At 42.8% G+C, this 17009-nt stretch overlaps 1 protein-coding gene across 1 annotated transcript; it reads left to right on the forward strand.

Annotated features, from left to right (window-relative positions):
- The first annotated feature begins 13619 nt into the window (after positions 1–13619).
- On the forward strand, positions 13620–14881 carry LOC123410797 (transcription repressor OFP8-like). Its single transcript, XM_045103742.1, has one exon. The coding sequence runs from the start codon at positions 13887–13889 to the stop codon at positions 14634–14636; it is 750 nt and encodes a 249-aa protein (XP_044959677.1). The 5' UTR covers positions 13620–13886; the 3' UTR covers positions 14637–14881.
- Positions 14882–17009: the final 2128 nt, after the last annotated feature.

Raw genomic sequence — 17009 nt, forward strand, 5'->3', positions numbered from 1 at the left:
TGTTATGGGCAACTAGCAAGAACCATTCTTACCTACGCAAAGCCACAACGATGATAATAAAGATGCCTTTTAACCTTCTAAAAGGATCCCTTTTATCGAATCCGATTCAACTAAAGTGGGAGAGACATACACCACCAGCCACCTTTACGCAAAACAAGTTTCATGTCAAACGAGGGAACTGGTCTCTTCTGCAAGGACAATTAAGCTTGCTCCGAGCCGCTTCATTCCACAATACCGTCGAATCAAGATAAGACATGGGAGGTAAGTAATGTGAGCATCAACGCCCACAACTTCTTTGTGTTTTACCCGTGCATATCATCTACGCATATACCTATCTCACGATGCCACTGATGGGAATGTTGCATCGGAAACAAAAAATTCCTACGCACGAGCAAGATCTATCCATGGAGATGTATATTTACGAGAAGGAGAGTGTGTCTACGTACTCTTGTAGACTGTTAAGCAGAAGCGTTAAAAATGTGGTTGATGTAATTGTACATCTTCACGATCCAATCGTGGCCCGTTCCGATCGAGTGCCCAATGGACGACACCTTCGTGTTCAGCACACGTGCAGCTCGATGACATCTCTGCCTCATCAATTCAGCGAGTGACACATGAGTAGTAGATGGGATCTCTGATAGCACGACGGCATGGCGGCGGCGGTGGTGGAGCTACTTCAGCAGGGCTTCGCCAAGCGTGGTAGAACTAGGACAGACGAGAAAAAGGGAGGGAGAAGGGCAGACGTGAGGGGGTGGAGAAGAGGTGAGTGACAGTCCTCCCACCCCTCCTCTATTAATAGGAGCAGGGGGAGGGGCGTCGGCCCTCAACCCCTCCTCCATGGAGGGGGCCTAGGGGGAGGAGTAGCCCCCAAGTTAGGGGGTGCCCCCTAAGGGTTTCCTCTAACCAACCCTTGGTGCATGAGCCCTTGGGAGGGGTGGCACCTAACCCACTAGGGATGGTGCGTCCCCTCTCTCAGCCCATTAGGCCCTTCGGGTAGGTGGACCTCCCCGACGGACCCCCGAAACCCCTCCCGACATTCCCGACAAAAACCTGTAAAGCATGAAACAATTCCAAAAACCAAATACCAACTTCCCATATATAAATCTTTACCTCCAGACCATTCCGGAGCTCATCGTCACATCGGGGATCTCATCGGGACTCCAAACAACATTCGGTCACCAATATACATATCCCAAAAATACTATATCGTCATTGAACGTTAAGCGTGCGGACGCTACGGGTTTGAGAATCATGTAGACATGACCGATACACCTCTCCAGTCAATAACCAAGAGCGGGACCTAGATGCCCATATCGGTTCCTACATATTCTACGAAGACCTTTATCAGTTGAACCATGATGTCAAGGATTCAGTCAATCCCATATACAATTTCCTTTGTCCATCGGTATGTTACTTGCCTGAGATTCGATCGATGGTATCTCATACCTAGTTCAATCTCGTTACCGGCAAGTCTAATTACTACTTCCGTAATACAAGATCTTGTAGCTAACCCCTTGGTCACATTGCTTGCAACCTTCTTCTGATGTTGTATTACCTAGAAGGCCTAGAGGTACCTCTTTGTCATACGGGTGAGAAAATCCCAGTCTCGATCCATGCCAACCCAACAGACACTCTCAAAGATAACTGTAGAGCATCTTTATGATCACCCAGTTATGAAGTGACGTTTGATGCACACAAGGCATTCCTTCGGTGTCACGGAGTTGCATGATCTCATGGTCTTAGGAACAGATACTTGACATGAAGAAAGAAGTAGAAATAAACAAAGTGATACGATCAAATGCTATGCTTGCGGTTGGGTCTTGTCCATCACATCATTCTCCTAATGATGTTATCTCATTATCAAATGACAATTCATCTCTATGGTCATGACACGTTAATCATCTTTGATCAATGAGCTAGTCTAGTAGAGGCTCACTAGGGACACGGTGTTGTTCATATATCCACACATGTATTTAAGTTTCGAGTCAATACAAGTCTAGCATGGATAGTGAACAATTATCAAGAACAAGGAAATATGATATTAACAACTATATTATTGCCTCTAGGGAATATTTCCAACATACCTACCTATCATGGCATTTTCATAGCCATTCTGAGATATATTGACATGCAAGTTCCACCTTTCTCTCACATGACTTATGTGTTGATCATCATATTTCTTTTCTTGATCACCATTCATCATTATCTACATGTTATGCTAGATCATTGCACATCCTGATACACTACAAGAGGCATTCATATGAGTCATTTTGTATAGTTTATTTGATTGAATTGTAAGTAAATAAAAGTCTGATGATTGCCATTATTAGAGCATTGTCCCAATGATGAAATGATTATGGAGACTATGATTCCCCATAAGTCAGCATGAGACTTCGAACGAAAAATGAAAATAAATAAAAAAGATGAGGGGCGAAAAAAGGAAAAGCCCACCATGAAAAAAATGAGAGAAAAGAGAGAAGGGGCAATATCTACTATCTTTTTACCACACTTGTGTTGCAGTAACACCATGTTCTTCATATAAAGAGTTTCCTAACTTGTCACTTTCATAAGCTAGTGGGAATTTCATGTTATAGAACTTGGCTTGTATATTCCGATGACGGGCTTCCTCAAATGCATGAGGTCTTCATGAGCACGCAAGTTGGATGCACACCCACTTAGCTTCATTTGAGTTTTCACACACTTACAGATTTAGTGCATCCGTTGCATGGCAATCCGTACTCCTAGCATTGATATCTATTGATGGGCATATCCATAGCCCGTTGGTCCTCCTAGTCGGTGTGAGACTTCCTTCCAATTTTGACTCCTTTGATCTCTACCACCATAATCTATTTCACCCATATGCTATATCCATGGTTCAAGCTCATGTATTGTATGGAGTTGAAAATGCTGAAGCGTGTTAGAAGTATGATTCAACTGCCCAGTTTGGCACCGTGGTGCTCATGATTGTACTTATGCGGTGAAGGCGGAGTCATTCCATGATAATATGATAAAATGAGTAAGGGATAACATTCTTTAAGGCTCGTATATTTTGAATATTAATGATTACGCTTCTTATGTTTAGGGACATTATTATGTTGATATCAATTAGTTCATCGTTTCTCAATGATCATACCTAAAAGATATTACATGTTGGTTACCATGCCACATAATATAATTTTTTATCATTTACCTACTCAAGGACGAGTAGGAATTAAGCTTGGGGATGTTGATACGTCTCTAACGTATCAATATTTTCTTATTATTGCATGCCATTATATTATCAATATTGGATACTCCCTCCATTTTGTATACAAGGCCACTATCAAAATTACCATTTTACATAAATACAAAGCCACTAACACTAATCTATGCAATATTAATGGTGTTTGCCTCGTAGTACTAACAAAGGAGAACATTAATTATCGCTTGCATGCATGTGGTACTGAGATCATTGGCTTAATGAGCATGAGAGAGAAAAATACACATTAATTTACACGACAAACAAGAAGGCATTAACTTTTGCATTGGTACCTCTAATATGGGTTTGTGGCCTTGTATATAAAAATGGAGGGAGTACTTTATATGCAATAATATGTTGTTTTATATCATTTTTGGGAACTAACCTATCATCCGAGTGCCTAGTGCGAGTTCTTGTTTTTTACTTCTGTAGCAAATCAATACCAAATAGAATAGAAACACGATGAAACTTTTCGGTGATTTTTTGGAAGGTTTTGGTACCATGAAGCTTTGTAAGGAGGCCAGCCGCCACACGAGGTGGCGACAAGCCTGTAGGGTGCTCCATGGGGGGTAGTTCGTGTCCAAACAGGCTTGTGGGCCCCTTGCAAGTCCCCCTGACCTAATTCCACTTCTATAAATTCTGAAATATTCCAAAAGCATCAGGGAGCCACCTCAAACAATTTTTCCACCGTCGTAAGTCTTTGTTCCGTCCTGATCCCATCCAGAGACCTTTTCCGGTGCCCTAGTTGAGGGGGAATCGATCATGAAGGTCATCTACATCAATCTTGTTGCCTCCATGATGATGTGTGAGTACTCCAACACAGACCTCCGGGTCCATACCTAGTACCTAGATGGCTTCTTCTCTCTCTATGATCTTCAATACAATGTTTGTCATGATGCTCGTGGTGATCTATCCGATGTAAGCCTCTTTTGGAGTGTCTTTGTTGGGATCCGATGAATTGTGGGTTTATGATCAGATTATTCATTGAAAGTAATTGAGTATCCTCTGAATTCTATTATGCATGATTATCATAGCTTTCTTTTTTATCTTCGGACTATCTATTTGGTTTGGCCAACTAGATTGATTTAACTCCGGTGGGAGTGGTGTGTTGTAGTGAGTTCAATCTTTCGGTACTGTATGTCCTAGTGAAAGAAAAGTACAAGACACATATTTGTATTGTTGATAATAAGGATAAACCGACGTGGTGTGAACATATTGATTGTCTTACTTTGTCTACATCATGTCATCTCGCTCCAAGCATTACTATGTTTATTATGAACTTAAAATACCTAGAGAGGCAAGTATAGAAGCACTCTCGAAGTGGATTAATAGTAGTAGATGCAAGATTGTTTCAGCTACTTGTTTATGGACGTGATGCCTATATACACATAATTGTTACCGTGAAAACCATGTTATAACTATGTGCTATTCTTTCAATTGCTCAATAGTAATTTGTTTACCCACCATGTGCTATGTTCGAGAGATAAGCCTCTAAAGAAAATTGTGGCTTGGGGTCTACTTAATCCTGTTGCTAAAAACCAAAAATACCTTTATGCACTTTTACTTTTATTTATTTACCTTTGATATTTATATTATCTATCTATCAGAATTAATCCTTGAAAGTAACAAGTTCAAGGGGCTTGACAACCCTCTTGTCCGCGTTGGGTGCAAGTGTTTGGTTTTGTGTGTGTAGGTGCTCACGACGAGAGTTTTCTTGATTCTCCTATTGGTTAAATTACCTAGGTTCTCACTAAGGAAAATATTTATCTCTACTATACTTATTCACCCCTCCTCTTCTCGGAAAACCCCAACGTAGTTTACAAGTAGCAGGAAGAATTTGTGGCATGATCCTTAAAGCCGCCCGCAACCTGGATCGCTAGAAACTGTCGAATCGGCAATTTCTAGCCAGCCAGCTGACTGCGGTGCAAGCTCGCATGCGGGGGACCAAGCCAAAAGCGACTCGGGATGGCAGGAAATGGAAATCGGGAGTGGTGGCTCGGTGCCAACTCTAGCCTCACCCCTCCCCCCATTTACTTGGTCAAAACTACCTCTGGGATAGACCCTTCATCTAGCCTCACCACCAGCGTCGGCTGCAGCAACTCAAATATGTGCAAGCGGCGGTGCTGGCGGAAGATCCAATCGCAACAGTTGCTGCTAGCCTTCCATTTGGCCACCGTCTAGTGATCCTTGACTCGGCCATGTCCCCCTTCGTTGTCCTTGTCTCTGATGCCAGTAAGCAACACCCCTCTCCCTTATGTTACGCACGTTGTTAGGTCATTAGTCAAGGTGTAGGATCGATTTCCACATTGCTCAACGCTCCCTCGATGTGGACTAGGTTATAGACGCACGGATGCGGCTAGTAGTTCAGGCAGCAACACCGATAGGTGTGATTCAGGCATGGCTCATGTTCATGCACAAGAGAGTTGTTCATCGTGCTGAGAGACCTGTCATCACTTATGGTCTAATGCTTATGCGGGAGCAGGAGAGGAACTTCAATCTGAACTACAACTACAAATTCAATGACAGAGAGGCTCTGTGGATGATTCGAATGAAAAGAGCACCATTTGCCAGACTTTTCCAGACCTTCAGGAGGAGGGGCTGCTAGAAGATAGCATCCACACCAGTGTGAAATAGCAAGTGGCCATGTTCCTTCATGTTGTTAGCCATAACCAAAGGTTCATGGTTATCCACAACATATTCAGAAGATCAATGAAGACCATCTCAAGGTACTTCAAGCAAGTGCTCTATGTTGTTGGGAGCTCAGAGGAGAGATGATCAAGTCATCAACCAGTCGGACTCCTACCAAGATTCGCACTAGCCCAATATGGTATCCATACTTCAAGGTGAGAACCAACAGTATGTAATTCATGACTTGATATGATTGGACTGTTCAAGGTGAGCACTAACACAACCTTGTATTGCCATTTCAAGATTGCATTGGGGCAATAGATGGTACTCATGACACTGCTAGAGTGCCGAGGTCACAATATGTAACATACATGGGGAGGAAGTACTACACAAGCCAAAATGTGCTTGTTGTTGTTGACTTTGATCTGAAGTTCACATATGTGATGGCTGGTTGGGAAGGGTCAACACACAATGCTAACATACTGAGTGACAACATGAGTTGTCTTGATGTCATCAACATTCCTGATGGTAAGTTCTACCTAGGAGATGTTGGCTATACTTGTCGGCCAGGTGTTCTTCCACCCTTGAGGAAAACTAGGTAATGAACGAGCTCTCTTGTAGGAACTATCCTAGGATTGCATAGGAGTTGTTCAATCTCAGACACTCCAGCCATAGAGTAACTATTGAGAGGACATTTGGAGCTTTGAAGAACAGGTTGAAGATCTTGGATCAAAAGCCATTCCACCCTTACCCTATCGAGGTTATGCTTGTTCTTGCACGTTGCATTGTGCATAACTGGATCCTGCAATGTGGTTGTGATGAACTGGTTCCTCAGGAGGAAGATGTGACGCGTGACGATGTTGACCTTGGTGGCCATGGTGTGGAGTCATTTGACAACGAATCATGGAAGACCAAAAGGGTAGAATGAACACATGCAATGCGGGATAACAGAGGTCACACAAAGATTTCAAGAAGAAAAAGAAGAAGAGCAAGAGTAGCAGAAGAAGAGGAAGAAGCGACAGAAGAAGAGGGAGACGATAAATGACAAATTTTCCTCATTCACCCATATGACTCTTAATAATGTATATTGTCATTTGTAGTAGTTAGGATGGACCGTAATTTGTTTCGTAGCTAGGAATGAAACTGTTAAAATCATGTATGGTAATGTCATCACTAGTAACAAGTGAGGTGGACATCTGATGCAGGTTGCACCAAACATCGTGTCCGGTGTACACTTAACAACGAGCCAAACTTAGTTTTTTTATGCAGCTAACCTATATACACGTAACCATAGTAGCCGGAAACGGGGAACACTGGGCCGTCCCTCGACCCGGATTCATCGACCTAGAATTAGATTCGGGAACGAGGGTTGATTCGGTAAGATTCAAAGCGGATTCGGCGTTTCCGCAGCCGGATCGTCGATTCAGTTTCGGCGACTCGACAGTCTTGGTTCTTGAATCGATCGAGTAAGCAAAAGGTCAGCCATATCAATCACGAACTCCTCGTTTTACTCTCTGCCCTGTCCTTTTCCACTCTCCTAAATAACTCCTAGTTCTGCTCTCCAATTACTCCAAGGCTGCTAATAAATTTTTCATTGGGAAGGAGATGATTTATTTTAGTATTATGGATCGACGACACAACTAGTTGCTCCCAGCCCAGCCAGTTCCCTGTATAAGTACTCCCTCGGTCCCTCTCCCTCCCAGTCAGTTGCTCCCCGCTAGTAAAGATTCACGTTCCTCGTTCCATGGTACCATACCGGATTCATCGTACCGGAATTGATTGGATCGCGTTTCCGCTTTAGAAAAATCATTCTAAAGATATATGCCCCCGTTGTACCCTATTTTTTTCAGCCTTCGTTCCCGTTCCTCGTTTCCACCGTACCAGAAACATGACAACTATGCACATAACCAAACAATATGCAGATGATGATTTAAATGCTATTTTTCTCAGCCAGGACCATATAAAGTACTTGCAATAAAGTCAAAATCGATTTACGTAACCAAAACACGCCCCTGACCAGACCACCGCCGGCCAGCTTACTCGAGCACGGCCGGAAAGGGTGAGACGTGAGAGGCAGCCAGTCTCACTCTCACGGAGCTCTCTGCATGCACGCACGAGAAAAAGCCTGTGTCAGGAGGAAAGTGTCCGTGCGGGGAAAAGCGGGGCAGCCGTGCGCTGCCCGCGCCGTCCAAACGGCGAAGAAAGACATCCCCCGGACCGACCAAATGATGGATCCTGTCGGACACCAAATCATTCCGTCGGCTCGCCGATCCGCTACGTACCATACATACGCCCAAGCAGCGAGTAGACGTACTACCACCCGTGTGAAGGTAGAGCCAGTTTATTCTTACTTTCCGCGAGGAGAAGTAGAGCTAGCTTGCTAACCCTCATATGTTTATGCGGTGTAATCCGCATTTTAGGTGACATTTGTAATCATCGCCGGCACATAATTCTCCCCTCCACCTCGTGTTTTTTGGTTGCTTGCTGGCTAACTTGTGGGCAGGTCCATGCAACTTGAGTATTAGGAGTACTTGATTAGATGTGGGACACCATTTCCAGACGTAAAGTATGTGAACTCCTCCAAATTAACCATTTTCTTCTGATAAACAAAACAGGTTTGAACCATAAACTATCACCAGTAGACGTCCCCTGGAATATATATACTCCTCATAGTACGATTTTTTCAGTGGTTGCATTGCATGCATTGAGATTTGACATCCAAACTTAATTTATGTGCGCAATTAAGTAAGCTGCGTCATCCCCGAATAACAGAGAGTGACGTTATTCATAGATATGCATGGAGGGCCAGGATTAGGAAGTTGATCCAAAAAATTCGCTCTATTATATTCAGACATGAACAACGGTATTATGTGATAAATTAAGTCAAGTGCAGAAGAATTGCTACAATAATATGTGATGATCAAATTTAAAGACATGCACATCGGTACGTGTCTGAACCTATAATTCTTCACACTTCCGTGAAAATGCTGGGATAGCTATACTTGTCAGCATACCATTAAATGTAAACATAAGAAGCATGCACAACCACGTCACATCATTTATCTGCCGCATATTTAGGGTATCTACCTGTTCATGCAACGTTAAACAGAAAATTCAGATACTTTAATGAACTATTGATTTTAATCAACGGCGTCACCTTTCAATGGCCTATTGACACCCTACCTAGAGCGATGGAAATGTGTCAACAGCTAATGCAATGAGACAAAAACTACTCACTCCATCTATCGATCCTACGTAGACGTAAAACATCTAGGAAGTTCTCTTTTCTTTCTTTCCAAAAGGCATCTCCCATCATGGTTCGTAGGCCCATAGATCAAATTATAACAAATTGTGTTACTGTGTAGGACCATTACTTTCATAACTTTCTTATTGTTAACCATTAGTTAGGGCCTAGCTAGCTTAGCATTTTTCGGCTAGCTTGTCCCATCTCCTTGATCGCCTCAGAGCTCTGATATTTTACTTACTTCTCCATTAAGTTGCAAGTTGCATAGATATGCAACTTTAAAAAATGTCGACTTTGTGTGGCGGGCTGATATCACGGTTAGAAATTAACATGCATGTTTATCACAAAAAAGGAAAAACTAGTATGGGTGCTAGTAGAAAACAAAACTTCAGTTCTAGCCGATCGGAGCAATAGTCTCGATCGAGCGGTAGGGACGTCGGACGGGAACATGCAGTTCAATAAAAGCTTCTCTTTATAGTTGTTCAGCTCTCTCACAGTGGATAGTATTATAATGCATGCCGCCACTTTAGTTACTACCATTTCGTTCGGAAATTCGCATGGGCATGCGCCTATCCAGACATGTCGGTCGCATGATTACCACACGATCGATATGCAACCTCGTCCCACTCCGCACAATTCCCCGCACAGTTGAATTTAATTTCTAAAATTTAGTGATTCATCATTTGTTGCTACCAAGTTTTAGTAGATGAGACTTTGTGAAGTTTAATAAACTTTTCAAAACATATTCATAAGAGGTTTTATGTCAAAATAAAAACATCACAAGAAACTCGAATACGCAAATAAAACATAGATTGGGCTTTTGGTTCAAAAATATAATAGATTCAAATTTGAAAGTCCACGGGGAAAATAGGAGTGATGGTTTGTGCCCCTGCACCTACGTGTCATAGATCGCCTCCCTCTTTCCGTTGCATAGTATCGTAACCTAGTATCTTAGCGCCATCATACTATTTCTTCATCTATACGTAAAATCTTGGTATTAAGTTGTGACAAATATCTATTTCACATTAATTTTTCTTCCATGGTAAGGTATTATACAATATCATAACACATATATCTTCTTTTTCTTATTTAACTATGGTGCTACATCATCTACATGCTAACTTTACATTGCATATCTATATTCCTATCCACTATAACGCTATGCTCCCTAATTTGAATAGTCCACATTCAGTTAAGGTCTTCAATTAGAATTGGATCATCGGATTTCGGATCAAGAATTTCTCAAAGCTCGCATTTAATTCATTTATGTTGTACACTATGCTTCCTAATTTGAAAGGTGCCTCAATTAATTGAGGTATTCAATTTAGAATTGAATCACCTGATTTAGCCTCATCAACAATTTCTCAAGCTCTCCTTTTATATTATTCTAATTCACTGTATCCCCTAATTTTGAAGCTCTTTCATTGAATTAAGGTATTCAATTTTTGATTTGGTTTATGATTTTGGCTGAGCCAATGTTTTTTAATTAGTCAGCAGCAACCAACCTATAAAAATATATCAATCCCCCCCCCCCACCATCTAAAAACTAATAAGCGGCACCATCTCATATTGTAGTACAAATAAAGTACATGCAGCCGCCGACATACAAATTTCCCCACATAAATATTTGTTGGTTATGGGCAACACAGAATCACACCACGAAAACCACTAAATCACCGCATTATAAATAAAAGTAGAACACACTTCATCATCTCACCTAACCACCAAACTTAATATTCCACCAGTTTCCAAATACAAGGGGCATTCTGTTTTGAAAAGTCAAATTTCTTTAACTTTAGCCAAGTTTACAACCAAAATACCAACATCCGCAATTTATTTCATGATGTATGGAAATTTATTTCATGATGAATCTAATCATACCGAGTTGATATTACGGATTTCGATATATTTCTCTATAAATTTGATGAAACTTAAAAGTTTTGACTTATTCAAAAAGGTAATATAGCTTATGTTTTGAAACAAAGTGTTTTCTAAGAAACCGAACAACACCAACGACGCAACAAAGTGCACCCAACCCTTTTCGTAAATACATTATGCTCCCTATTTTATAAGGCCTCACAATCAAGCGAGGTCTTCAAATTGGAACAAGAAATTTTGATTTTGACTGGGTCACCAATTTCTCAAGGAGCTTTCTCATTCTTTTTTAATTCACTATGCACTTTAATACCAAGCTCCCTAATTTATGGTCTCGCAATCAATGAATCTCAAAATTGCAAATTGGTTCATCAGATTTTGAGGTCAACAACTTTTCAAAGCCCCCACAAAAGTACCAATTTGTCAAGGATCTCTCTCATTCAATTCTTTTAATTTACTATGCTCCTTAATTTTTGAGTTTTTCCATTCGATTGTGGTATTGAGGGTTTAATTCATGATTTTGACCAGGTCAACGTGTCAACCCCGCGCACCCTCTCACCACCAAGAAGAAAAAGAAACATCAACATGTGGTATTGTACCATAAATATAGTAAGTGCAGACACTGATGCATATATATATATATATATATATATATATATATATATATATATATATATATATTTTTCACATGAGTATGGGTTAGCAGACTATACAAAATCACACTCTCAAATGCCCACCAAAACACAACAATAGAAAGAAAAAGAAAAACACAATCAATCATCTCCCACACTCACCAAACCAAATACTCCCCCTATTCTAAAATATAAGGTGTATTTGTTTTTCAAAAATTAATATTTTTAACTTTGAATAAGTTCATAGCCAAAAACATCAACATCCATAATACCATTGAATAAACTTTAAAAATACATTTAATGATGAATCTAACAACACCAATTTGATATTAGGATATTAATATATTTCTCTAAAAATTTGGTCAAACTTAAAGAGGGTTGGCTTTTCAAAAAAAATACACCTTATATTTTAAAACAAAGCAAGTGAAAAATTATGAAAATCCAACTGAATCAATGGCGCAGCAAAGCGCACCCAACACTTTTAGTACTTGCTATGATACATGCATTGCGACAGGCCTTAAACATTACATTTAATTAGTACCTTGCGAAATGCTTCCGCCTAGAAATATAAGACATACATTTTTCTTGATTTCACACTGAGTAATGATTAGCCTAACTATGTGTAAATTATCTAAATTGGTTCTAATGAGAAGTGCAGGATTTTCAATATGAATTCAATGATATCAACTCCCACACATTGTTGACCAATTTGTTCGTAAAAACTTAATCTAGCTAGAGAAGTGTGTGTTGCCTTTGTATTACTGAATAGCTTGAGTATATAGTTAAGCGCCTCATGAACAATGTTATCTAATCAACCAAATATGTTAATAATCACAAAGGTGAGTAGCAAAAAAAACCAATTTTATTGTTAAGCATCTCTCCAAGCACTTGCATTCCACATCCTCCAACCAGAACAAGTCGTGTATGTCTGTGCATGTCCAAAGTATATTTCGATCCGATGCTTGGCTATGATCTAGTGCAACCCTTGCACAATATCATGTTTAATTAACTCCAGGTCGACACTACGATTTGATCGACTTTGATAAAATTGTCCAGTTGAACAACACTTACATTTCGTGTCTTTTGTTACCTGCATGTTTATTGTGTACTTCCTTCATTTTTATTTACTTCGCATATTAGTTTTGATTTAAGTCAAACTTTATTAACCTAACCAACTTTACAGAAACCAATATGAACATTTACAATAATGAATCCATATGATACGAAAATCTATTGAATAATAAATAATGGCGTTGTTTAGGTGGTATATATGTTATGATTTTCTAAAGCTTGATCAAAGTTTATAAAGGTTAACTTTAAACAAAGCTAATATGTAGACTAAATAAAAACATAGGGATTTTTGAGCAAGGAAGGGCCTTAAATGTGTGACCCGTGCGCTTGACACGAAAAAGAGACGGATAAGCATACAACCATGGTAAGAAGTTCATTTGTTCTTTACTTTTATGACTCGGCTCGATAAATGGAAATTTATGCTTCTACAATTCAATATTTATGACAGTCAACCAAGGATAACCCCAAACCCACAATTCAGCTTTATGGAAGGAATTATGTCTAATAAGATATTTTGAACATGGAATGTTTGCGAATGAATATTTGAACCTTACTATAGTCAACCAAGCATTACCCAAAATTGGTGCAAATTAAATACGGCTAAAAGATAGTAGTAAATGACAACATAACAATGTCTATACATATCATCACTATACTAGTATAACTAGAATAATTGCTCCTCCGTTGTAACGGGTACAAATATTCGACCACTTTAGCTAAGTATTTATCAAGTAAAATCCTGCCCCTGATTTACCTGACCAAATAAATTCTAGGATTTTATATATTTGTTAAATACTTATATTTTAGTAAACATATGTTGGCTTATCAAAGGAAATATAATTTTATTTGGGAAGTCAATAAATAATAGGACAATCAATCTCCAACTTAGTTTTTATAATAGTAGTCTATAGAGAGATGATCGATGCGTTGTACGGTGCGTGGTTAAATGCAGATCAGCTTGTGCTTAGTTTTCGTCTGACCGTTTCACCAGCATCGGATTGCTTCCACGCAAAAACTAATATAGCCGTTTGACTTTGCAAGGCGGCCGGCTGCCTCGTTATAAACCACGGTTTTTGCTCATTTTTCTCTCCATTCCAGTACACACCAGCAGCTCGTCCCACGAGCCGAGCCTCCACGCCGTGCACGCCCGCACCGCACCCTCCCAGCCGAACGGAGAAAGACAAGGCCCGATCGATCAATGAAGGCGATGATACTACGCCGCCGCGGCGCCGGCGGCGGCTTGCGCATCCCGAGGAAGGGCCGCGGCTTCATGTGCGGCTGCGGCGGTTCCAAGGCCGTCTCCGTCTCCGACGGCTCCGACAAGCAGTCTCCTATGGCCACGCCGCCCACCAACACATCGACCGCCACCACCGCTACCACCACCATGTCCACGGTCGCCACCACAGCGACGAGGAGGGCAGGGAACAGCAGGACGGCGTCGTTGATATCCACCGCGGCGGCGTCCTCCTCGTTCTCACACTCGTCAACGGACGAGGCCGACACCAGCGTGGGGAGCACCCCCAGCGTCGCCGCGCTCCTGCGGCAGCTCGCCGAGCTCGAGCGCACCGTCCGCTCCCTGCAGGGCGAAGCCGCCGACGACGGAAGGCGGCACAGGCGCACCACCAGCGAGGGTGGCGGCAGGAGGGTGGAGGAGAGCGTGGCGGTGGTGAAGGAGTCAGCCGACCCGCTCGCCGACTTCCGGCGGTCGATGCTGCAGATGATCGTGGAGAAGGAGATCGTGGGCGGCGCCGACCTGCGGGAGCTCCTCCACCGTTTCCTCTCCCTCAACTCGCCACACCACCACCACCTCATCATCCGGGCCTTCGCCGAGATCTGGGAGGAGGTCTTCTCCGGCTACGAGCGCACCCCGGACTTCCTCGTCTCCAACTCCCACGGCAGGAAAAGGCTCCCCGCAGCCAATTCCCTCCACGGAACTGTGCGGTGCTAGCTTTGGTCTGGTGCTCCGTCGATCCAATACCAGCCGTCGATTTTCTTTTCTGGCTGGGACAAAGGTTTTTAGTAGGGTTTGGTGAGTTCTTGGTGCATTCCCTTTCTTCCACTTCACATATTTTTTTACCTTGTACAAACGTTTGAAACGGACGAGCCAGGAACATTTTCAGGTCCCGGATGTCCTCGATTGAAAAGTTGATTTGTTTTGCCCTCGATTGGAAAGTTGATTTGATTTGCCAGAAATTCAGCGTTGATGCTAGTAGTACGAAAGTGGGGAAAGCGCTATCTTCTCTCCACAGTGTACAAGTTGTTTTTAGCCGTTGGTGCACGCCGGACGCGCTGAAAGCGAGCCGATAGGAACGGGCAGAGGAAAGGAAACCGCCGTGATTCCCGCGGGGCGCTAGACTGCTCGTTGGTAGTGGTAGTGCTTAGTTAATTAAGTACAAAAATGAAATTATAGATCCAGAATTCCAGATCGATAGAGCTATAGGTGCGGGAGAGCGGCAACGAAAATGTTTCCGAGCGGTCGACCTCGGCGCGCACGTACATGTTTTTCCTCTACTAGCCCCCCGATGTTAGTATTTTGTTTTTAAATCGAGACAAAAGATTTGCCTCCTCGGCGCCTTCTGATCAACAGCAATCTTCTCGACGGTGGAACGTTCCACGTCGGTGGGCATGGTAACGATAGAGACGATGCGAACGTAGACGATGAAGTGGGCATGAGTGCATGAACAAACAGCATCGAGCAGTCACATAGGATCGCTTCTCAAAAAACCTAATGGTTTCTCTCCCGTACAAGATCTGGAGAAGTAGGGTTTCGAAGGCCTGCTCTTCCATTAATCGTGTACACGATGAACGGGACGGAGTCACCGGTGGCAGCATCAACAAAGGAACGACAGGGACAATGCACGTGGAGCAGATGTGATCTGTTCTCGTGGCGGTTAGGGTTGGCCAATGCCTCACATATATATATATATATATATACGCGTCCGCGTGGAGAGACGTGGGTTGGACCCACGTTCAAGTCGGCAACAGCCTATGATCTGACGTCTCAAATCGTGGTACATTTGTTACAGACTCTTTGTTCCTGGTTGGCAAAAATAAACGCGTTGGTATGAGCTCGACCTGTCTCAATCCCGCAACCCGCGGTACGTCGTAACGAGGCGTGTAGTGGCGAGGCAGGCGGCGGAGGAGGAGTGTGCGAGGGTTGCTTCTCTTCTCAAGCTCTAATAGGACGTGAAAAAGAATCCCTTATAAGGAGGTACCTCTCCAACTTTCGAGGTGGTACTAAACTTCGCAAGTGCCATATAACCCACATGAACCCTTGTAGATTTTCTGAAGTTGTTAGATGGGTTCTAGGTCCACCTCATATTTCAACAATTGGCTTCACTACATAGCCCGTGAGAGAACATACAACACGAACAGAGCCCCGATGCTAATCTGGTATTGGTTACCTAAGGGCAACTCTAAAGGCAACCCATAAATTTTCTCCCGCGTCCGTCCTTCGACAAGGGGGCGTTGGGTAACGTTGCATGGGAAACAAAAAATTTCCTACGCACACGAAGACCTATCATGGTGATGTTCATCTACGAGAGAGAGATCGGATCCACATATCCTTGTAGATCGCTCAGCGGGAAGCGTTAAGAAACGCGGTTGATATAGTGGTACAACTTCGTGATTCAAATCACCGTCGTTCCATGATCCGTCCCGATCTAGCACCGAACGGACGACACCTCCGCGTTCAGCACATGTACAACTCGATGACGATCTCCGCCTTCTTGATCCAGCAAGAGAGATGGGGAAGTAGATGAGTTCTCCAGCAGCATGACGACGCGCCGGTGATGGTGATGATCTATTCCTGCAGGGCTCCGCCCGAGCTCCACAGAAAACCGATCTAGAAGAAGAACTACGAGGTATAGGTTTGAGTAGCACGTGGCAAAGTTGTGTCTCCAAAACCCTAAAACCTTGAGTATATATAGGAGGAGGGGAGGGGCTAGCCTTGGGGCTCAAGGGAGCCCCTAGGGCACAGGCCGAGAGAGGAGAGGAGGACTCCAACTCCAATTCGGTTTGGGGAAGGAGGAGTCCTCCTCTTCCTTCCCACCTTCCCTTTTTTCTGTTTGGTTTTTTCTCTTGAGGCGCCATAGCCCACTTGGGCTGGCCTCATTAGCCCACTAAGGGCTGGTGCGTCACCCTTGGGCTATTAGGATCTCTCCCGGGTGGGTGGGCCCCTCCCGGTGAAAACCCAGAACCCATTCGTCACTCCCGGTACACTGTCGGTAATGTCTGAAATCTTTCCAGAGATCAAATGGAACCATCCTATATATCAATCTTCGTTTCCGGACCATTCCAGAAACCCTCGCGACGTCCGTGA

The sequence above is a fragment of the Hordeum vulgare genome, chromosome 1H (assembly GCF_904849725.1).
Source record: "Hordeum vulgare subsp. vulgare chromosome 1H, MorexV3_pseudomolecules_assembly, whole genome shotgun sequence".
In the NCBI taxonomy this organism is placed as follows: Eukaryota; Viridiplantae; Streptophyta; class Magnoliopsida; order Poales; family Poaceae; genus Hordeum; species Hordeum vulgare.

What these genes read in the sequence shown, in the direction of transcription:
- LOC123410797 (XM_045103742.1), top strand. Translation starts at nt 13,887, where the DNA reads ATGAAGGCGATGATACTACGCCGCCGCGGCGCCGGCGGCGGCTTGCGC.